This window comes from Mixophyes fleayi, chromosome 10 (genome assembly GCF_038048845.1).
Source record: "Mixophyes fleayi isolate aMixFle1 chromosome 10, aMixFle1.hap1, whole genome shotgun sequence".
NCBI lineage: Eukaryota > Metazoa > Chordata > Amphibia > Anura > Limnodynastidae > Mixophyes > Mixophyes fleayi.
The window spans coordinates 32,741,882-32,766,008 of record NC_134411.1 but is presented as its reverse complement, the minus strand read 5'-3'; the positions used below and the strand labels follow the sequence as shown (position 1 = coordinate 32,766,008).

Here is a 24,127-nt window from a genome sequence, read left to right as displayed (position 1 = left end):
CCGCCTCTAGAGGTAGCACCGGGGAACTGCCGCCTCTAGAGGTAGCACCGGGGAACTGCCGCCTCTAGAGGTAGCACCGGGGAACTGCCGCCTCTAGAGGTAGCACCGGGGAACTGCCGCCTCTAGAGGTAGCACTGGGGAACTGCCGCCTCTAGAGGTAGCACTGGGGAACTGCGCCCTCTAGAGGTAGTACTGGGGAACTTCTGCAATCTATGCATCATTGGCAAACAGTTTATTTACCTTTTACAAATAAGCCACTATAATACAGGAGAACGGGCTTCTGGGTAATTCCAGAACTCTGAGTCAATGCTGTAGTCTCTTTGAAAGAACCTCCTCAAACCACAAAGCAGTTTTTCCTCTCCTTACTCCCTGTGTGCTTCCACTGAATCAGTGTTTCTTATCTCCAGACCTCACACCTCCCCAACCGCTCGTGTTATGAGGATATCTGCCTGTGGAAGCAGGTGGGATAATTACTGACCCAGCCAAATAGATTAATAAACCTGTGCATGATTAAAGAAATCCTGAAAACATGATCTGTTGCAGAGATGTGAGGGCTGGAGATAAGAAACACTGCACTAAATAGATGCCTATTGGAACTAGCTCTCCAATGTGTTTACTGCCAGCTTTCAAAACAGCCTAATGCTGTGATTACTTCCTATAGTGAAATTCAGCCAGCCAATCAGACTTTACTATATAATATATACAGCCTTTAGTGTACTCTGATTGGCTGGAGTTCCTTGTAGGACATTCTATATAAAATTAAAGAGCTTTTAATGACATTGCTGAGGCAGTAGCATGACTAGAGGAAACCCACGACAACACGGGGAGAACATACAAACTACACACAGATAAGGCCATGGTTGGGAATCAAGCCCATGACCCCAGCGCTGTGAGCAGAAGCGCTAACCACTGAGCCACCGTGCTGCCTGCTGCAGCCGCTTCTTCAGACCCTCTGGTGTGGGTGACAGACCACAAGAGCAGCTTCAGCTAAAGCCACATGTTGCACTGTATTACATTTGCATAATATTACTTATTAAGAACACAATTGTTACTATATCACGCCATGTTATGCACAATAACAGATATCCATTATCAAGTGGATATACAATAATCCCCTCATCATCATCATCTCCCAGTTGTTAGAAGTTGGACAGAGCTGCCGTAGACCATAGCTGCCAGCGTTATAATATAATGTTCATGGAGCACCGAGCCGGTGGATCTGAGCAGACCACACGCCGTACCAGTAACCGGACCATAGTGTGATACAAATCCTATTGAGCTTGGTTACAATATGTTATTCTGCATGTTATGCTCATCTTCAATAGATAATAAATTCTAATGGCCACTGATAAAGTACAGATAGCTAAAACTGCATTAAATGTACAGAATTGTACCATGCAATGGTGCAAGATTGAAAAATAGGGACATTTCAAGGGACAAATTTCTAAACCCCGGAATTGTCCTTGGAAATTTCGGACAGCTGGCAAGTATGTCCCAGACAGCTTCTTGTACAAGTGGTTGTGTTAGGTGCATTTTCTACCTGAGCTCTACTGAATATCCCGGCGTTACTTGGATGCTCCATTCACAGTGGGCGTTAAATGGGTAACTCTCCAGCATGATCTCTCCGTGGGCAGCTTGTATAACCTCCCCACATCCTATGGTGGAAGAAAACGGCATAAAATCAAACCAACGTCTCTGTGCAACAGTCCCTGCCCAGATAATGCCCACGGCTATATGGCTTCTATGCCACTGGCATTACATATTATCACACATCTTCTCTAGGTCTAGTGCATGACAGCCTGTATTACATTTTATAGTGTGAGGTACAGTGCCCTCTGCTGGCTACACTGCTGTACTACTCATAGTTACGTCTACGTTCACTGCTGAGTGAATATTTTGTGTCGTGGGACGAAAGTATTTAAGCAACATTCAAGGGCTGGAGAAGGTGCATTTAGAGGGGATGGAAATTATTTGAAATTAAGTTTAGGGAAAAACTGAGACCTGCAAATTAATGAACAGGCGTGTCCTGCGGAAGTGGGTGGGACTGTGAGGTGGCGTTTTTACTCTTCACGCTATTTTCAGCCGGAGCTGCAAAAAGTTGCAGAGCGCGTTTTCACAGGGCCAATCTAAGGCTTAGAATGAAGGTGTACTGTGACATTTTTGTTGCCTCCAGTTTGCCGTTTGCATTAAAATGAACGCTTTTTAAATATTTTGATTTTAAAATATTGTTAATATCATTTTTTTTTTTAATAAAAAATTTTACTTTTTTTTTATTTGAACGGTATTTGAAATCCGCTGTGTGCCATGAAAACCCGATGTCTAAATGTAAGCTTGATAGTTTTGGAGCAGGTTCGCACCTGCGCCAACCACCTCCAATCCTGTCTGTCTTTTTTATAATTTAGCTCCATTTTTTTTTGTATAATTGTATAATCTCAAATTTGAGTAATTCCAGTTAATTATCAAAATTTTGTGCCATTTTGAAAAACCTCTCGATATAAGCTGTTGAGTCTGCGCAGTTATAAATGTAACACAACCCAGAAATAAATGCTATTTGTATTTGTGCTTATTTTTTCATTTAAAATTGCTGTGCATTCCAACCGCTGTCTGAAATCCCATATGGTTTGGCAGCGTATGGTGAAACCAAGCCATAAACTGAACCTCGATCCAATATAATCCTACAGCACGGTTGTCGGCAGCCTTCCCAGCACTGAAGGGGTTAAGCGAGCTACCCACACTCCCGATTCTCTTCTGCTGAAACCTTAATCAAACCGAGAAGCTGCTGGTGCAGAGTTTTCTCTGTGTTGGGGGGGTTGTCAGTTGCCATGGGAACGGGTACCATTCCATAGGAACGCCAGGCCGATTGGAACGCTACATCTTCCTTATTCCCTCAGGGACGGGGAGCGCGAGGTCAATGCTGCAGTTAATGAAAGGTTTATAGGTTTTCCTACACATGAACCCAAAACAATACACATTCCGGGATCGTTATGGGTGATATCAGCCCCACTGTTTACCCCCCTCTAGAGAACTGACAGCAGAAATTGCGTGCGGATTAATATTTTAACAACCAGGCTGTACATTGAAGAGGAAATTTCGTTTTATGGTCACTAGATGGCATTCACATAGCTGCCAAAATGCAGTTTTGTGTTTACATGAGCTTTAAGGGGTGGATATTTAATACTTATTATTATGTCCCTCTCAGAGATCGGCCTTCAGCTGTATTTAATCCATCCACCCATACAAATTGTAACTAACTAAGTGTGTGGTCCAACGTGATATTAAGTAGGTTGGTTTTGGAATTATGTTCTGGGTTCATTCCTGGCCCAGAAATAAGTCTTACAAGCAGTTGTGCAGAGCATGGCTATGTAGTTCTCTTGCATGGGGATAACTTTTGCTCCCCCCCCGTCTCCAAACTACCCTTATCACCCCACTAGGCATCTGAGTGACAAGATTATTTAAACGACAATCATGGGGTGTAGAAGCAGAGCCTGATCATCTCCCACTTGGACTACTGCAACCTCCTCACTGGCCTCCCCCACTCTCATCTCGCTCCCCTTTGATCTGTTCTTAATGCAGCCGCTAGGCTTATCTTCCGTTCTCGCCGCTCCTCGTCTGTCTCCCCCCTCTACCTATCCCTTCACTGGCTCCCCTTCCCCTACAGAATCCTCTTCAAGCTCCTCACTCTCACATACAAGGCCCTCGCCAACTCCACTGCACCCTACATCTCCACCCTCCTCTCTATTCATGCTCCTTGCCGCCCTCTCCGATCAGCCAATGACCGTCGCCTCTCTTCTCCACTGATCACCTCCTCCCATGCGCGTATCCAAGACTTCGCCCGCGCTGCCCCCCTCCACTGGAACAAGCTCCCTACCTCCATCAGAACTTCCCCTAATCTGTCCAGTTTCAAACGGGCTCTAAAGACCCACCTTTTTCTTAAAGCCTTCCAGTCTCCCACTTAACTTCCTACCTTATCTTCTGCCTCTTCCCCTTCATCCCCCTTCCTTTATCCTTATCCTCCTTTCCTCCTTCTCTCCCTCTCTCCCCCGTGTCTCTCTGTCTGTCTACCCCACCCCTTAGATTGTACGCTCCTTTGAGCAGGGTCATCTCTCCTCCTGTCTTCGCCACTTTTAACTCTGCTCTCCAGCTACCTAGCCCTCCTCCTCGAGGACCTTCTTCCCCCCGTCCCCTCTTGCTCCCTCCTCTCCACTCTGGGGGTTTCCCTGTCATCCGTGCCCTCCCTCTTGGGCTCCGCCGTATGCAAGACCGTCCCCTCTCCCCTCTCCCGCCCCTCTAGCTGTGCTTTGAGCTCACTGAGTTACTGTGCTTATTGTTTACTGTACTGTGCTGTCTCACCTTGTATTGTCATTTTTTTTGTCCCTGTACGGCGCTACGGACACATAGTGGCGCCCTATAAATAAAAATTAATAATAATAATAATCCATTAGGCAAACTAGGCTCCTGACTAGGGGCACAGTGGATTCTGGGGCTCAGGAAGTTTCCAGATGCATTTTATATGGGAATAAGGATTTGTAGATCAAATGTGATAAAACATTAAAGTGCAATATAGTGACACTTATAGTGGCGGTCAACACGCCCCCTTCTCTTGATTAATTTCTGGCAAATATGATGCTGGAACGAGAGGTTTGAATTCCCAGTCACCAACACTGGAGCAGAGTCATTTTCTAGAGACATTTCCCAAAACCCAGGATGAGAGGTTCCCGCTTCAGGGACAAATAGACTCCTCTCTACAAATAGTAACCCTACACCTTTACTGTATATAATTCAAAATCTGTGCTGCCCAATCTTCCATTATATAACGCTTACTAAACACGTGTGAGCTTCACAAATCCACAAGGTTCACACTTTGCCTGGTGACGGGAATAATTAACTCTTCGCTAACCTGATATTTGTACAAAGATTATAATCAATAAGCCTGTGTCTGACATAAGCTTTGCTGCATAATGCAGTGATAATGCCGGGAATTGCTCATCAATGTTCAATAAACAGCACTTTTGGAATAAAAGATGCGAAAAGTGGCCGTAAATACATTAAATTATGACAGATTTAAAATAGAATCTAAAGGAAAGAGCTAATAAAATAACTAATTAGTGACACTTTCTGCCCATGTAGTTTAATATGTTGGAGGTATTGCGCACGCGATGGAACGGTGACAGCCTGTTTAGTGCCCAGAGACGTACCAGTGTTAGCAGACGGTTAGAGACGGGCACAATGCCACCCAAAGCCTCTTCTCCTCCTACGCCGGCACACACCAAGCGCAGGCTAACTAGCGGCCTGATCTAGCGCAATTAGTAGTTAGAATGCACTGCAATTAAAAAACCCTTCTGCCTGGCCCAGATGGAGAATACAGCTAATTAATTGCCTGTTAAATTGTGAGCCTGCAGGTAGAGAGCGGTGTTCTGTCACGGGGAGAGACACAGGAGAATTGTTCAATAAACAGGGGCGTTGTGTGTATTGTGATTGATGCACACACATTAGTGACCCTGTACTTCAGCAGACTCAGGCAACTTTAATTGGCAGAATAAAAAAAAGGTACAAAAAAACAATTGTGAACATTTAAAAGGGAAGTATTGCGATTAACACAATGCTATTCAGACATTCTGAGATAAGAAATGATGTGTTTATACACCGTAGTTTTATGTTCAATGACATTTTAAAGAACTAAAGCCAAAGTTTTCTTTTTTAGCCCATGTTGGGCTCCCCCCTCCCCATGTTCCTGAGTAACTCGCCCTTGGCTGTTGGTAATGATCATTTCAACAGGGCTCTGTGCCATTATGATATACTCTCCCAGAAAGTCCGGGAGACCCCCACATTTTCCCCCCGCACACCCGGCAGAGGAGACCACATTCCCGGATTCCACTTCACTTGCTTCCGATGTGGGTGGGGCTGTAGGACACAATTCAATGAGAAAAGCGTCTTCATGACGGTGATGCAAATTGCATCACTAGGACCCCTGGAGCCTTGGGGCTAATAACTAGACAAGTGTTGGCCCAACCACCAGGACAATCTGCTCAGTGCAAATATATTGATAAAGAGGACTATAAAGGACTTGCACTAATTGGTTTATACATTTAAGATTGACCGTGAACCAGCACAGGAACCTTGTGGTTCTGCCAGAAATGGGGGTGGGAATTAATTTAAATTTTTCTCTGGTTTTTTTTTGTGTTTCTAAAATTTTACTATATTCTTTAAGCTTTTCTGTATCCACGTGTGTGGCCGTCATCAGCCGAAGGGAAACATTGTTTTTCTCTCAATCTGGCTTTTCCGGCTTGTCCACCGAATAACCAGATTGCAGCGTTCAAACAATTTGAGAGAGCCGTTCCTCACTCCATAGAACAGGCCATTCTGCCGGTATTACCATAAAGCGGGACTATCACCTACTGTAAAATGTTACTAATGCGCCCTTCCCCCAAACAGCAAAACCACCCAGCGTCTTGTCAGTAGCTAAACTGAAATCGCTATTCATTGATGCAATTTAAAGATACCAAGTTTAAATTGTTACTCACTCATGCAGTCTCCTCCGTACCAGCCTATCCGGCACTCGGCGCAGTAACTCCCTTTAACGTAGAAGTCATCCAACATGCCCCCCCAAGATCCGTTGTGGCAGGTCTTGCAGTTCTCGAATATAGAGCATCCTGGGAGAAGAGGGGGCAAAGATAGAGACAATATGTTAGGACTAGAGACGCTCACTGACCCCCATGAACTGGTTTTGGTGTTGGATCTGGATTAGCTTCGTGTTTTGGTTTTGGCAAAACCGCCCTCGTGTTTTTTGGTTTTGTATTTTTCTTGAAAAATTGCTAAAATATGCTAAAATCACATATTTTTGCACTTTTTTTTGTTCCCACATTATTATTAAACTCAATAACACTAATTTCAAATCATGTGCAGTCAATTTTGACCACCTCACAGGTCACAATATTATTTTCAAACACTTTCGGACAAATACTGCAGCGACCTGGCTGGATGGTAAGCAACAGAGCAATGACACAAACACACGGCAGTTCCTGGCACATCTAGGACACATTGGCACACAGCAGTGGCAGGAAAGAAAAATGGGCCTCCCACCCTCCGCTATTTTGGATCTTAAAAAGGAATCCAAAACTCGCGAGATCCGACGACGTCACAATTACGTTTTGCCTCGCTTTCAATTCCACGGGCGCACAGGCTCGGTACTCGGATCCCCTAAGTTCGGGTGTCTTCAGTTCTTGAGGAACCGAGCCTGAGCATCTCTAGTTAGCACTCAACAGCACACAAATACGGAAGAGCTTTATTTTTACAATGTAATTTAGAGATGAGCCCCCTCCCAACTAACCGAACATTTTAAGTTTGTCACCTCCACTTATTTGCAGAGTCAGTAAAACTTTTATGACAATATTTGAATACTTTACAATGGTTACATGGGAACAAATTCTCTGTCAACATCATTCTACCAGTTACCAGTGGATTGTTTTGTGGTTTTCTATAAAAGCTGGGTGATAGATTATATTTTAGAGTTCCTGGTCTCTTAAATATAACAGTAGGCCTCTTCGGTACAAATATTCACTCATTCGTGACAGGGGTGCAATGCAGATCCCCAACTTGTTAGCTAGCCTGCAAAGTAGACCTAATGTTGTAGTTATTGTTAACAACATCTAAAAAGTCTGAGTGACCAGCACATCTGACACTGTAACACCCACCACTTTAGGCCAGACAAACCCACTATTTCAGGTGCCAAATTATCAGAGAAGAAATTGCCCAATAGCTCACCTGATACCTGGTGTTCAACAGTGTCCACTCCTCCAAGATATCTGTCTTATAATGTCTCACAGTTATTTAGTCTTCTCCACCTGGGCCTCCTTCATCCACATCCATTGTAATAGAATAAAAGTACTTTGCTTTTTCAAGACTTACTGCTTTCTGAGTGGTACAACACCACCTCCACCAGAAATCTTCTTCTCAGCTCTATCATGTATATATCATGCTCTCTCTCCCTTCTCTTCCCGGTTCCCAAGCCCTCTTTTCTCTTCAAGCTTTGGCTTTCTTCCCCTCACCAGGCTCTCCCGTTATTCCTCCATCTTACTCTATCTTTAATCTTCCCAAAGTTGACTAATTTTTTTTATGAGGACCAATTTTGGAAACACTCACTGGATACTCACATCCCCAAATAATTGGTGCAGCTACACAGAGCAGTGCTAGGACAGGAGTCCAATGCTCAGCTCCTACAGACACGTACCGGCCATTTAAATCTAGAACATCATGTGACCCCGATCTTATTGGTCAATGCACATCTGCCAGTAAAGACCTCTCATCCTGGCTCCACCTTTCATACAACATACGGCTACTTTGATTGGCCTGGACGACAAAACTGCGGCTTTGCCTGACAAGCCTGGTCAGTCTCTATACCACCAACATCAATGCTAGTAACTGTCCGCTAGTTAATGAGTGGGACCTGGCGGGTTAGATTAAGGACCACCGCCCACCAACCACTGATCCCTTGCACCCGCTATGTAGGTTAATACTGTCCTACTCATACTGAAAGTGTTCTACAGAATAATGTACAGTAACAAGTAAAAATAAAACACACATTGATAATAGAATTATCTAATCACTTTGCTTAAGTACATTATATTTTTATTGCCATCTTAATAAGTTAATGTTGGGGTCCTCATCTTGTTTGCTATGATGGGCCCCTCATGTCTTACCCCTATCTACTACCATGCTCTTGCACCATCTCATTGAACCGGTACCTGGGTGTATGAGGCAGGAGTCACACTCGTTGTCCTCATTCCGGCAGCAGGGGATGGTGTACCCCACCTTCCTGTTGCCCCCTGGGCACAGACACTCCACCTGGTCATACTCACAGCAGTCACGACACATGATGTTCCACTCAGCCCCGGGGCAGTTTTCATTGATAAGTGTATATTCTGAAAAACAAAATGCAGCAACGGTCATTTCAGAATGTGCAAAAATGTACCCAACAACGGGTGCTACATTGTGACATCGTGCTGCTATTTTTCTGCAAATTAGACCTATATACAGTATATTGTAGTAGTATGCCACGGATTGTTACAAGAGAGAGCCGGTAGGCTCCTGCTGCAGAAGGGGTTAATCACTTGCACACAGGTTCACAGGTGGAAGACAATGGGTGTGATTCATTTCTGGTTTAGTAGTGCTGGGGAGGAAGTATAAATAGCTGGTTTGGTGTTGTGGGTGGGGACGACCGACGCTCAACTAGCTGGCCGGTGACTAGTGAGGTGATTGAGTGTTTAGCCAGAAGCAGGGTTACAAGATCGTACCGGGGACGTCGTCCTCTGGGGTGGATGGCTGCACTTCAGCCAGATAAATCGCAAAAATCCAGTGTTTCAGGTTCAATAGTCTCAGCTAGTTTTATTCACCAGTTTGCAAGCAGAACAAAATATAAACAAAATCCTAGCTGTCTGGCTACTAATACAGAGGTATTCCCTCTCTAGAGTGAGGGGCCTAGTGTCCCTCACTTAAACCAAACAATAGAACTTACAGATTAACGTTGCAGTTTCTCTCAGGAGCCATCTGACCTCCTCCCCAGACAGTGAGAGAGGGAATGATCAGAGCTGCAGTCTTTTACAGGTAGCACACAGGTGCAGGTCCTGATTAGTCTGCTGTGAAACCTGCACTGGGAAGCTTTTCCCACTTCTAAACCAGTGATGGGCAACAGACAGCCCTCCGAGCCTTCACCTGCGGCCCCCGGCACTTTCCTGCTTTATTGTCAGATGTGTTTGTTACAGCTTGTAACACTTGTATAAAATGCTGATATGTTATTATATATTTATGATTCTTTAATTAAATGCATTGTTCTAACTGATTACTGAGATTAAGGGTAATGTGTGGCCCTTATAAAGGTTAGAGGGCCGCCCATGTGGCCCCTGAAGTTTATGAGGTTGTCCGTCGCTGTTCTAAACACTTCCAAACTCTGTTACTATCTTCCCTGATTGCTCAGCCTGTCCCATGGACTTGTCTACCTGCAGGGAATTCTCCCATTCATACTAATGGTCTGTAGCTGATCGTCCCTATGGGCCTTAGCAACATGAAGCAATCTGGGAGAGGATGTCAGCTGTCTCTTAAACTATATTCTTTGGTTTGGATGGTAGTGCACACACATTTGGTGATGGGTTTTCCATGCCTAACTGTGTTAAAACTCTCCCTCAAGACTATCTCTTTCCTCCCATAAACTAGAAGGTTATTGCAGAACTGCAAGTGAGCTGTATAAACAGCTATCATCAACATTTTATGAAAAATAAATCACGTTTCTCCAATTCTTATGACAATTTTGATCTTTGCTTGCCCTGTGTCCCTTTACCCTCAGTATACAAAACACAGCCGTCAAACGCAGCAAGCTACGTCTACAAAATAGTCTGGGAGAGGTCTACAGTGACAGCTGACAGGTAACCAACCGAGGAGAAGAATGGGATTAATTAAGAGATGTAAAGGAATGGAAAAGTTAATGGTTAAACATTATGGAAAAAGTGCTGACACTGATTGTGAATGTTTGGTACTTGCAATGAGCTACGCTGCAACGAATCATCCAGGGAGATTATTCTGGATATAGCAACACAACACCTTGCTCCTGTGCCCCGTGTGCGCTTTCCCGTAAAGATGAATTATCCCTATTTTAGTGGCCATCTAGATGCGCTCTGCAAGTGTATGAAAACAGCTGAAGCTTAACGTATCACTGACACCAATTTACTTATGATAAATTCCAAAAAATGCAACTACATTTTTCAAAAAGTTGCAATAATGAGTGTTATACTACATATGATTACTGGTCAGGGGCTAACGCAGGATTTGTAGAGGGGGGTTTCCACACCACGCCGCCGGTGAGCGCGACCAGCATGCATGGGGGCGTGGCTATAATTGTAGACAGTGCTTGGCTGCTCTCCAACTCTTCCTATCCCCATAATATACATGGGCAATGCTTAGTGCACTACTGTTAGGTGCACACAGCTCTCCCTTTTCAAGCAGAGCTGTGTGAAGCGGGGGCAGGGTCCAGCCACCTCAATTATACAGTGACCCAAGCTTGGAGGGGGGTTTCCAGGCACTAGAACCCCCCCCCCCCCTCCCCTCGGTGTGCCTATGCTGGTATTGATGTAAAGGGAACTCTCCACATTTTTGGAAAAATATTGATATCTTCAACCCCCATCTTGGTGAGAGCGACAGTAGATAGTGGTTTCTAGTGAATTCATCAGCTGCATTCTCATGAATTTGAGCTCCTCCCACAAAATGGCCACCTCCACTGTGGTTTTGAGACTGGTCCACTTTTAAGTACATTATTATAAAATGTAAAATGATCAGTTTGGTTGTTATTATTATGAGTACACTAATTTTTCTATTTTCTTCTGCCCCAGTGGCAAAGACATCACAATTACTGCCATTTGTTGCACGAAAGAGGAAAAACAGCAAAAATCTCTAATTTACAAGACATTAATTGTAAAACTAAAGTTTAATGTAAGGCAAAATAAAAAAAATAATTTGATATTATATTAAAATTAAGAACCCTAGAAAATATGTAACAGGATGGATTTTCAACAATGTACAAACGCCATCGGATGTTACTTTCCAGCTGTTGTGAACAGCAATTGTCCCAGCGTGCCCTCTCTGTCTATACAACACTTCTAATAACAGAAATGCTTTAGGGAAACATCTGGAGCACACTGGAGGTCAATGGCGAAGCTCTATATCAGGATTTGCAGTAGTGTGCTGGACTTCTGCCAGCGTATATAGGATTGCTGAGCAAGTTAGGCGCATTTGCGCCGGAAAATCAGTTTGCACGGGAGGATTTGCGTCTTGATTTGAGAAGCAGAGCGGAAATAAGACTTCAGTTTACAGAGCAAGATTGCATGCCTCCCACCATGTCTGTCCCTGGCAGCGGGACAGGGGGCGTGCCCATGTCACAAAGGGGGAGTGGCAGGTGTGTGGCCAGGCCCCCAGAGGGCTGCCTAGCGCAGTGAAGTTAAAGGAAGTCAAAAAAGTATAAAAGTAAATAAAAAAAAAGTAAAAAATTTTGTCAGCATCCCTCCTCCACAAATCCACAACCCGCTCCAGCGCTAGAGAGACTGGGCTTGATTCCACTATAACACCATCAATGTTGGATCAATCTGCCATAGTGGAAAGCGCAGGACTGGATACTCTTTGGAAGAGAAAAATAAAATGCATCTCTATGACAACTGTCTGCTATATATAAAAAAAATACAAAAACGCAATTTTAAAATAAACTTTAATTAAATAAAAGAGTTAACTCCCCAAACCATCACTCATCGCTTCATTAAATAAAAAAATAAATCCCAAAGTGTCTCTTTTTTCTTTATTTATTTAATAATTTTTAGAAATATATCCCCAGCATATTAATGATACAGAATCTTGATAATGTGTCCCCATTCCTATTTTTCTACCTGTGTTCCTACATGTTGCCCTATTCCCAGGTTAGTTCCAAGTATCACAAATATGTGGAAAATGGTCTCACTGAGTTACAAAACGCAGCAGCTCATTAAAGGGTTAAAAAAAACCTGCTGCAACCAGGTCAAGAAGGGTTCAAACAAAATTGGACACAGTTTATTTTAATAATAAACATCCCTGACTTGATGTGTGGGTCAGACATTCTAAGAGCTATGGCAGCTGGTAGTCAGCAACTTTGAAATGTAATGTAACTTTGAAATAAGCAGAGCAGCTTTGATGCTCATGGAAAGGTAAATGCCCAAATAGTTCACCCTCTATAACATATGACAAATATTTATTGTTAGGCTTAGGATGGATAAACTTCCAGAAAGAAATTAGATCTACACAAACAATTACATTTTTTAATCTCTTAGCTGTAACACAAGGAAACTTTCTGGGAGAAATCTTTTTTTTTTCTCTGGAGAAAGACAGAAAAATCTTACAATACATGACACCCTCAAAGAACAATTGTGTGGTACTCACTTAATCCTTTAGGGAGGGCAGAGATGTGAAAAGCGTAAAGGTAGAACAGTCCCAGAATGGTCCACAGTAGAGGGGTCATTGCGCACTCCATAACCCCAACCCCTCTCTGTTATTTCAGGCTTATTTCATGCTCACTGTGCCGGGGTCTTGAGTTTCAAACTATCATCCAGGGTGTGACAGTCACACAAATGCTTCCAACCAGGGGGTCTTCTAGGCTCCGTCAACCCCAAAAACACCCAGCTGCGTTAACTCCTTGTGCAGCAGACAGACAGGGGTGCAGGGAATCCCAAATGACGCACTCCGGGGTAGCAGTAAAGTCTAAGCACATTCACAGAGCAGCAGGTATGGAACAGACACAGGAGAATGAAGGGACCACAATCCAGCAGCAGGAAGCCACAGTCATGCAGGTACAGAAAGCAGATTTGTCTGAGGCATGGAAGACGTCTAATCCCTGCAGCCCCCGTCCTGACCTGGCATGCAGTCTGGAAAATTATTCAGCTCTGTGTCCAATACATGTGTTTGCAATAACATACATTCCTCATCAGTGACACCATCACCGAAAAAAAACAAAAAAAACTAATTAAATATTAACTAATTTATAGTATGCGTAATGGTGACATTTAAACAGATTGCTTTCCTCTAAACACCCATGTTTTGGGATGGAAAGATGCTGAGGAAATAAGTGGTAGATAATTTGGCTGTACCCCATGTTTGCCTAGTACCCTCTCTGTGTATTGTGGCTTTTTCTAAAAGCTTTATTGTTTTGTTTGTTTGTTTTTGTGTTATTGTTGCTTTAAATCACTGTTTGCATTTACAAAAAAAAATTCCTTTAAATGAGTAAAACATTTCTACATTTATTTTTCCTAAAAGCATCCCAACTTTTAAGAAGTGGAAAAAGTATTTTTTTAACTGTGCATTGCTGAGCTGTGGGTTTTTTAAAATTATTTTGACAGCTGTGAGGGTCATTTAAGTGAGTTGGAACTTTTACAATGTACCTGCTGAATGCCCGAGTCACATTTTTAGCGTGAACATTGGTAATGAGGAATGCAGATACAATGAACTAGTAATATATAATACTAAGCAAAATACACAGTGCACCGAAGTAGAGATTTACTTATGCTGGAATGACGGGTATGAGATATTTAAAGTGCACTTGTCACCTACAAAGAGAGAAGGCTGACATTATGCTGGGGGATCATATATTAATGAGATGCAACCTATCAGTTCACTAGGGACCGGCGACAGATCTCAGTCATGAACCCCAGTGATGTCACTGGTTCCTAATGCATTGATAGGCTGCGGTCTGAGGAATATAAATTAAACCCACACAGAGTGTCTGCCACCACTGTGACAATGCACGTCACCTTTTAACTTTTGCCTATTTGCATTCACAATTTACTGCATTTTATAGTTAAATAATAGGCAGGGCCGTCTTTTCCATTGGGCACAATGGGCAGGTGCCCGGGGGCCCTGCAGCCCAGGGAGGCCCGTCGGAAGGCAGCAAAAAAAAAAAAACTGAAAAAAAAAAAAGACAATACTTACCTTGCTGTCAGCTGGCGATCCGGCTCCCTCCATGGTCTCCTCCTCCGTGCGGCGCTGGCCGTGCATGTTGGGCGTGAGGTCATCACGCCCGCTCAATATCCATTGCGGAGCGCAGCACGGAGAAGGAGACCATGGAGGGAGCCGGATCGCCAGCTGACAGCAAGGTAAGTATTGTCTTCTTCTTTTTTTTCAGGTTTTTTTTTTGTGCTGCCTCAGACGGGCCCCCCTGGGCTGCAGGGTCCATATAGCCACTTTTTTTTTTTTATGTATATATAGGGACCCCGGTGCACTGCTTTGCCCGGGGGCCCAAAAGGTTGTTAAGAGGGCCCTGAAAAAAGGTTAATGCAAAGTTAATATTCAACAATGTATCAACTTGTGTAATTTGAAGACTTTTTAAAATACAAAAGTGTTAAAAAGTGTTTAAGTCCAAGTTATAAACTATTTCTAAACATGTTTCATAGCTACATACGTCAAATGAAAACATTATTAGATATATCTACTTAATAGTGAGTCACCTACTCCCCCTTTTGCCTTAGAACAGTCTGGGGGGAATTCAATTTACCCCGAATTAGAGCGGTGTTAAAACTGTTACCGTTATAACGGTAATTTGAACCCGCCTTTCTGCTCCCAGTTCAGGGAGCTGTGAGCAAAAAGCCAGCGTTGAATCTACTGTAATAACGGTAATTAAGCGCATTATTACTATAATAACGGTAATTATGCGCAGTAACGCGGCCAATTGAATTCCCCCCTCTAAATTTGTCAGGTCATGGCTTCAACAACGAGTCGGCTCCAGGGTGTCCCATCATTGCAAAGTACCTTGTTCCATCTCATCCCACAGACGCTTGATGGATTGAGATCTGGTTTCCTATCCGTGTGGTATAGACCAATATCTTGCTGAACAAGTCTGATGCATCTGCTGGTGTCAAGGCGCCCAAGATGTGCCATCAGCAACCTGCGTTGTTGGCATTCAGCAAGGTGAGTACATGGTCTGGTGTGGCTTTTACTATACTCTGGTCTTCCAATCAGCATTGCACAGCAGGAAAGAAGATTCATCAGATATTCATGTCCTGTTTTTTGCTGACTGAGACTATACTCAACTGGGTCTAAAGCTGCCATAAGTCACCATGACAAGTTGTGTGCATGCTGATATAACTCTTTCAACACAACTGCTGCGCTCTGTTGTAGAATCTTAGCTGCCATACGGTACCCACAGGACACTCCGCACAATTAGTGTCACCCTACTTTAGCATCTATCACCGGTTTCCTTCTGATCCGAGGACAACAGTGAGCTGGATGTCATTGGTACAACACAATATACACATGGTGGCACTTGCCATTCTACAAAGTTTCTTACATCTATTCTTGCCCATTCTCCCTCTGAATTGCGCACAAACATGGAAGTGGTTGGCCTGTCTAGCTGAGTTGTGTAGAACTGACTGAGACACTAACTACATGGGTATATAGGGCAAGACGGTGGCTCAGTGGTTAGCACTTCTACCTCACAGCACTGGGGTCATAAGTTTGATTCCCGACCATGGCCTTATCTGTGTGGAGTTTGTATGTTCTCCCTGTGTTTGCGTGGGTTTCCTCTGGGTGCTCCAGTTTCCTCCCAAACTCCAAAAACATACTGGTAGGTTAATTGACTGCTGACAAAATTAATACTAGTGTGTGCTAGGGAATCTAGACTGTAAGCTCTAATGGACCAGAGACTGATGTGAATGACATATATTCTCTGTATAGTGGTGCTATATAAATAAATGTTGATGATGAAGGGTAGGGCAGGTATACCTAATAAACTTGCTGCAAGTCTGAATATGATTCCTGCAAAGTTACAAATGTTTTACTCTTCTGCAAAGTGTATAACAGCAAAATCACATTTAATACCCTACAAAATAAGCGCCACTTTTTGCAATGGCTGAATTCAAGGGAAAAAGGTATGTAAGGGGATATTGTGCAAGATATAGGTTCATTAAAATGTCACAATGCAATAAACAAGCTGTGCAGGTATATAGAACAATAGTACCCCAGATTCCACTTCAGAGACCAGCAACACAACTGTATGATTAGCCAATGTCTGGGTACAGTCAGACAGGAGAGGTGCGGTCCTCTGTGTGATGGCTTCCAGAGGCAGCTAACCACAATGCGGTTGTCTGCAGCGACTATTCAGACATGATGGAGCAGAAAAAGCACTCGGGGGCCCCTACGAATTTCCCAGTTAAGTGCCTGCAGCTCTCTGAATGTCTGATGAGATAATGATGCTGTGATGTAATGAGGACTGTGGAATGTGGAATTGTTTTCAGTTCTCAGTAAAGACCAGGGGCAGTGTGCAGGTGTGCCTGGTCGCAGGTCAACTCTCTAACACCCTACTGCACGGCCTGTCTGTCATCGATGGAAATACATAATACATTAGTGACATAAAAATCTGTAAAAGCTGCAGTAAAACATATTTCATTAGCTGTGATGTCATCACTTATATTTTGTGGTTGACGATGGCTCTAGTGTCAGATGACTTGTTTTAAAAGTATTTAAATTCACTCCGGTCTTGACTCTAAAGCTGGGCACACACTATTGAAAATCACTTCATATGTAATTTCTCTAGAGATGGTCACTGACCCCCATGTTTTGGTTTTGGTTTTTGTTTTGGATCTGGATTACCTTCGGGTTTTGGTTTTGGCAAAACCGCCCTTGCGTGTTTTGGTTTTGTCTTGCAATTTTGTTTAAAAATAATTTTTTTTTTGCCCTAAATTAACCTAATTTAGTGCTCCGCCTGTTTCTTGGATAAGTAAGGTAATTCTAAAGCTAATAAATTAGGAAAAAAACTGTTTAATCCCTGGTAGGCCGTCCTTAATTCTGCACACAAACCTGATTGTCTTCCTCTCCATCTTAGCCTATTGGCAATGCAGCCAACATCTTTGGGTGTATATTACACCCTACACTTATAGATAAATATAAAAAGAAATGGACAAAGGCAGTTTGGCTTCTGTCTATGAGACCCCCCCCCTCCACTTGCAGTTAAATAGAAAAGAAGCAGCCTGCATAGACTGTACTATATAAAACGAAATGGACAAAGGCAGTTTGGTGTCTGTCTGTAAAGCCTCCCCCCCCTCCACTTGTAGTTAAATAGAAAAAAAGCAGCCTGCATAGACTGTACTATATAAAACGAAATGGACAAAGGTAGTTTGGTGGCTGTCTAAGAGGCCCCCCCCCCTCTCCACTTGTAGTTAAATGTATAAAGAAATGGACAAAGGCAGTTTGGCTTCTGTCTACATCAGCCCCCCTCCTCCACTTGTAGTAAAATAAAAATAAACAGCTGGTATAGACTGTGCAATAAAAATAGAAATGGACAAAGGCAGTTTGGTGTCTGTCTATGAGACCCCCCCCCCCTCCACTTGCAGTTAAATAGAAAAGAAGCAGCCTGCATAGACTGTACTATATAAAACGAAATGGACAAAGGCAGTTTGGTGTCTGTCTGTAAAGCCTCCCCCCTCCACTTGTAGTTAAATAGAAAAAAAGCAGCCTGCATAGACTGTACAATATAAAACGAAATGGACAAAGGCAGTTTGGTTTCTGTCTGTATCAGACCCCCTCTCCACTAGTAGTTAAATAGAAAAAATTCAGCCGGTATAGACTGTACAATATAAATAGAAAGGGACAAAGGCAGTTTGGTGTCTGTCTGTGTATGACACCCTACCCGTATCGTGAAATTGACAAAACAGCAGCCTTTCAAGACTGTACGTGATATAGAAATGCCACAAGTCCCTTTCCTACTTGGGGGTATATTGCACCCTACACTTATACTTATACTTATTTTTTTTGGGGTGTGTTTTTTTCCCTGATTTAAAAAGACTATGTACTTTTACATAGGCTTAACCAGATGACGTACAGGGAAGACTACCATCAGGACTGGTGCCAGCCCCTGCTTGCTGATCCTGCTCATATGGACTTCTTTGAATCCATTGTAATGAGCCCAAAGCACTTGTAGTGCAAAATATTCAATAGATAGTGCTGCTAGATAAGACTTTCTGCAGACAGAAAATAGTTTCTGTTGGAGGGAATATGACACCCCAAACAGTTGATAATGTTTGCAAAAATGCCTACTCTATCCTCCTCTCTTACTGCTATAAAGATTGCTAGAAGAATTGCTAGAAACCATGTATACAAAGCGAAACACTCATTTAGTATATTGACAAAGCTATTCCTTAATATGAAGGTGTTTTGAGTACATATCTTTACTCAGAACGCATTGAATGTAACAATTTCTTTCCTAGGACATGATCCAAATGTAACTAAACGTTATCCCTAAAGGTCTGGCTGGAATGTGTCAGCTGCTAAATACAATGACGCTGGATAGATTGCTTTACAGAGTTGGCAAAGTTTACAATACGACATCCCTTGAACGATATAAATATCTGAATATGATGAACAAAACAAAAAGAAATAGTGATAAGTTACTAACAACTTTATTGTTAGTAGCTTATTACTATTTAATTTTTATTTTATTCATCATCGCTGCTGAAAAGCACAAAAAAAAGACATCAAAAATAGAATTCCTTTTGTGAGCACATAACGGCTATATCCTAAAATAACCAGAGCAAAGGAAGACTCGAATCTTGTTCATCTTTTTTTCTGAAATGTTTTCTAGGGACAGAGTCTATAGAAAGACATCAGACAGATGAATTGTATTAGGTATACTCAGGGTCTTAAAAGGAATTTCTCTGTGCCTTGCGTGCAATTCTTGTAATGCAATACAATCTATATACATAACTCATCCGCTTCAAGGATCTTCTATAGCAGCACAATGTATATACATAACTCATCCACTTACATCCACATACAGTCTCATCAAACGCCTGGTGATAGTGCCCACGTGGCTTATGCCCTGAAATGCCCTTTTGGGCCTAGTAACAACTAAGACAACGGTGAATCTTAGAATACTGGAGGACCAAGAAGATATTGTAAACATAGAAACATAAACCAGACATTGCAGCGATGAGACGTCTTTAAGTCACCGTTGAGATGGGTAAAAGTTGGTTCTCTGCCACCATCGTAACAAGTTGGAGAATTGCAAAACTTAATCAGGCAGCTGAACTATGTGTCCCAAATAGGGATAGATGAAGCACTGAGCTTAGTTTAAGCGAAGCCCTAAGCTGAGGGCAATTAAAATATTGTGTTATACTTCATCAGCACTGACCATTAGGGGTTAAACATTTGTGGCAGCCAGCCTATCACTCCTGGGGGAGTGGTTTTCCAAGAGGGCATAAATTAGATTGGAGCTGTGGGCTGGCTCTCTCTTAGTCTCTGAATGTCAGATACCTCCCTCCCGCCCGGCATAAGCTGGTTACACTAAATTTAAGTCCTTGTCTTAGGACAAGGCGCAGTGGGTAGGAGAGCAATGCAGTCAGCGGCTAATCGAAGGTACTACCGTTTAATTGGCCGCACGTCACTGCCCCTTTTGCAGTAACCTGACTCTTGGCCTCTGGGACGGAGGATATCCTGTCGTATGCGACAATGTGAGTCCAGAAGGGGGCAGTCACGATGATGCCCAGTTTAGTACCGACCAATCGTAAAGACTTGGGATCCGTAAAGTCTTAGGACAGCGGTATTGAGTTTCACCTTACGCTGTATTGGTTTAAAGTTTAGTCGTTAGCTGACTGCTTCGCTCTCGTCGCCATTCAGAGTTTTAAAATAAAATTCTTCCACTAAATAAATATGCCCTTTTTTGCCAAACTTATATCTGGTGTCCGTGTCGTTATTTTAGATAAGACGGTATTAAGTGTTCAATCATAAAGGTATAAGTGCAATGATAAAAGGTATTAGCTCTGAACATTTTAACTAAACTATTATTTTATATGTTGTTTTTCTTTAAGATAAATATTTATGATACAGTTGAATGATTATCTTTTTTCTATAGGGATAAATTCCAATCAGTACAAAACGTAGTATAGTGTTTGACGTAGAGGCGTCATACTGTACAAGCACACCTTGTGATCTCTAATGTAGTGTAGCTACCATTTGTCTGATTAAATATTTGCAACAATATTTATTACATGTATATGTGTGTTCTTGTGTCTGAAACATAAAAGAAAACAAACCTTTCAGTTAGGGTTACTGATACTAGGAAGTCTCTGGGATTAAACCACAGGATTAAATCTTGCAAAACTAGGGAATTAGCAGTTGTATGATTTGATTGTAAACGTGTGGGTTAATGTTGTGGTACACTGTTACATAAAGCAATAATCCCTGGAAACAAAATATTTTTTTTTTACTCCAATCACTATGGCAGGATGTTGCTATTACTTATTTCCTTGGTTTGTTTCTTCAAGCTGCTCTTAATAATTTATAATTCTGCACAGTGTTGTGGACTACCATGGCAACCACAGTCATGTGGCACATGATGTACTGAGCGAGAGGCTTTGGAATGCCCCTCTGAGCTCTGTTTGCGATGTGTACTGCAAAATACCCCCCACCCTCCCTCTGACTTGACACATGACACACTGAGAGCCTGTGTCGGTGTAACTGGCAGCCATACTTTGTAACCTCCGGAGAGATTTTGAAAAAGAGGTAATGGTTTGTAGAAGGAAAATAACAGATGCATGTGTAACATTTATGTATACTATAAAAAAGATAATATAACATATTGTAGAACATACTACTACTACTACTACTAATACTTATAATAGAATTGTTCATAAGGAAGAAGAAACATGAAAAAAATCCATTTTAGAAGCAATACTGTTTAAAATATCTCCATGGGTCTATCCACCCTAATATTTCTTCCTCACAATTAGTGCTGCTTTTGACTCAACCATTTCCCCATAAAATGCATGAATCATAAACATTATAATAATAAACAGCAGAGACATTGTCTTTCAAGTTATTTCACGCCAGCAGTCAGATAATCCTCTTGTTTGCTTTTTGCATTTTTATTTTGTGGCATTAACGAGTTAGACTGGGGATTCGAAGGATGATAGGACTTGTCATGTCTTAATTAAATAGAAATGACAGGAACTCCGCTGAGAAGGTAATTATTGAGCTGCAGAAAATGTTTAATAGAGAGAAAGGGGTGGATTTATCAAACCTTCCAAACAGGAAAAGTGGAGGTGTTGCCCATAGCAACCAATCAGATACTAGCTGTCATTTATCTAGTACATTCTAGAAAATGATAGCTAGAATTTGATTGGTTGCTATGGAGAACACCTCGACAACTACCCAAAGCCTACTTTTTCTTTTACCAACTTCTTCCAGGATTATTTGGAAGACATTGCTCCCCTTTAAAGTATGATGGGGTATTCTCCCCCACTACCAACACCGTTATCACAAACACAGCTGGTAGACCAGCGATGGACAACGTGAAAAGAGTTGGAGGGCCCTCCAGCCTATAGAGGGGCCACACAGTGCAATCCCTCCTAGTACGTGTGTGCCGCGTAACCGCCCTGCACTTTGACGCGGAACTCGACTGCCCCCTTGAGATAAGATCGGTAGAAGCCGGCTGCGGGGAGGGGGGCACAGGTGAATGTTCGGCAGGCCGCCTGTTGCCCGCCGCTGTCTTAGACAAAAATTATGCAAATATGGCTGAAAAAAGCCTATATAAGGCATATGAGTTATTACAGTGACATTACATTCCCTTTTCCTGTGTGTGAGCCCACCAATCATTATATAGCATTTCTGTTACCAAGTAGACTGCAAATCAAACACTCAGGATACAGCAGAGTTCAGTAAATCTCTATTTCTAAGGTCAGAATTCCAAAGTGTCAACTGCTAGTAATAGCAATAGAGAGTACGCTAATCTGTTACAGATTTCTTGATTTGAATTTAATAAAAAAGCTATTTACTAAACTTGCTCAAAGGTGCAAATATGCACTAAAAGAATAGCAATCAATAAAACATTTCCTATCAATGTGTAACCTGCACCAGGCAGTTAAACTCTAATAGCTGATTGGTTGCTATTATTTTAGTGCGGATTTGCACCCGTGAGCAATTTTAGTAAGTAGCTCTCTGTATTGTGTAACGGTGCAGTGTTGATGATTGTGAAGAGGTTCATCGACAACATAACATAAACAGCAACAGCAACAACTTCAGGTTATGAGAAAGCACAGTACTATATTAAAAAAAAAAACAACAAAAACGCTTTGAGAGTTATTCATAACAAAACAACTATTTACATTCTTCTCCATGAGGGAGGTGAACACAAATCTTATTTATCAAGTTGTCATGGGCTTTCAGATACATTCCACATTTGCTAAATGTCTTCCACATAAATTGCAACATGTCTTGGCACGCGGGTCTGGGACGAAGGACTTTCATCTCTTGGCGCCGGGAGACAACTTGGAAACAAACATTTGTTTCTGTCCAATATCGGGGTCTAAGAAATCCTAAATATGGACGACACCGCCTCCTAAATAACATTTATTGTTTGTGTCTGTGGGAGGAACATGGACCAGGGTTTGTTTATATATATTGGTCTAAAATTAACTTAATAAACCACGATGGATATAATAAATATATATAGTACCGATACATTGTATATTTTATCACATCATTAATGTCAAGGCGTAATATTTTATTAATGATCATGGAATGTTTAATACATAGGACAATATTTCAATCCTATGTTTCTAGAAAATTGGCATTGGGGCTTATTTCTATAAGTATCTTTGCATGTTAAGCTTATGGATTCATAGTATCGGTTAATAACATACTTGCCAACATTTCATTTTTTTTTTCCAGGAGCTGCTAGTAGGAGGTAGGCGTGTAGGGGGCGGGGCCCTGAAAATTGCGCCATTTTAGCCCCGCCCCCGTTACGTAATGACGCAAATTGCGACATTTTACAGTGGGGGCGGGGCCAAACACAGCGATTCCCGGTGAATCGCGGCGTTTGAACCGTATTCTGCCCACTTCTGGGCAGATCAGGGAGATTTCCACACTCTCTCAGGAGTCCGGGAGACTCACGCAAAATGCGGGAGTCTCCCGGATGTTCCGGGAGAGTTGGCAAGTATGGTTAATAAGACTTTGTTGCAATCACTGATAAGCTCCTACGCAATGGAATTGCAATAAATGAATGTGTGTTTCTATATCTGTATGACGTGAGGATAAAGTTAGGATATTTATAGTGAAACGTATAGTATTAACATGGTCTAATGCAGTGTTGGCTAACCTGTGACACTCCAGGTGTTGTGAAACTACAAGTCCCAGCATACCCTTCCAGCATTAAGCTGCTATATATTGGCAAAGCATGCTGGGACTTGTAGTTTCTCTATAAAATTATAAATAAATAAAAATAGGCATTTGCCTGTATAGAAATGAGTCCCCTGTATTTTATAGATTATATATCAATATTTATATGTTATCTGACCACTATATAATTGTATTTTTATATGTATGTTTATATTTAATATCAAGTGCTTTTGTTATTTTGTTATAAGATAACTGATTATAATTTATTGCCCCCCTAAATATTATAATTGACACCCCTTTTCTTGAATGTACTCCCAAGGGAGAGACTCGGTTCCCTTTGCTTTGTTGGTTATTTTCATATTCCTATATATATTGCCCTTACACTTCAACCTCCCTTTCCTTGGACTATGTGTCCTTTACATTGGGACTAAGAATAGGCGGTCTGGAGAACGCAGACCCTATAGGA

General features: G+C 42.2%; 1 protein-coding gene and 1 long non-coding RNA gene across 3 annotated transcripts in view; one reads left to right on the top strand and one right to left on the bottom strand.

The window, feature by feature from the left end:
• PAMR1 (peptidase domain containing associated with muscle regeneration 1) overlaps positions 1-13,428 on the bottom strand; it is a 32,771-nt gene extending 19,343 nt beyond the window's left edge. For both annotated transcript variants that reach the window (XM_075188333.1, XM_075188334.1), the window contains exons 1-4: positions 12,946-13,428; positions 8,742-8,918; positions 6,522-6,650; positions 1,541-1,655 (exon numbers count right to left, since the gene is read on the bottom strand). In XM_075188333.1, the coding sequence (XP_075044434.1) occupies positions 1,541-1,655; positions 6,522-6,650; positions 8,742-8,918; positions 12,946-13,036 (512 nt within the window). In that variant the 5' untranslated portion in view covers positions 13,037-13,428. The remainder of the gene's footprint in view (positions 1-1,540; positions 1,656-6,521; positions 6,651-8,741; positions 8,919-12,945) is intronic.
• LOC142103953 (uncharacterized) overlaps positions 1-24,127 on the top strand; it is a 396,555-nt gene that overhangs the window by 325,757 nt on the left and 46,671 nt on the right. The window lies entirely within an intron of this gene.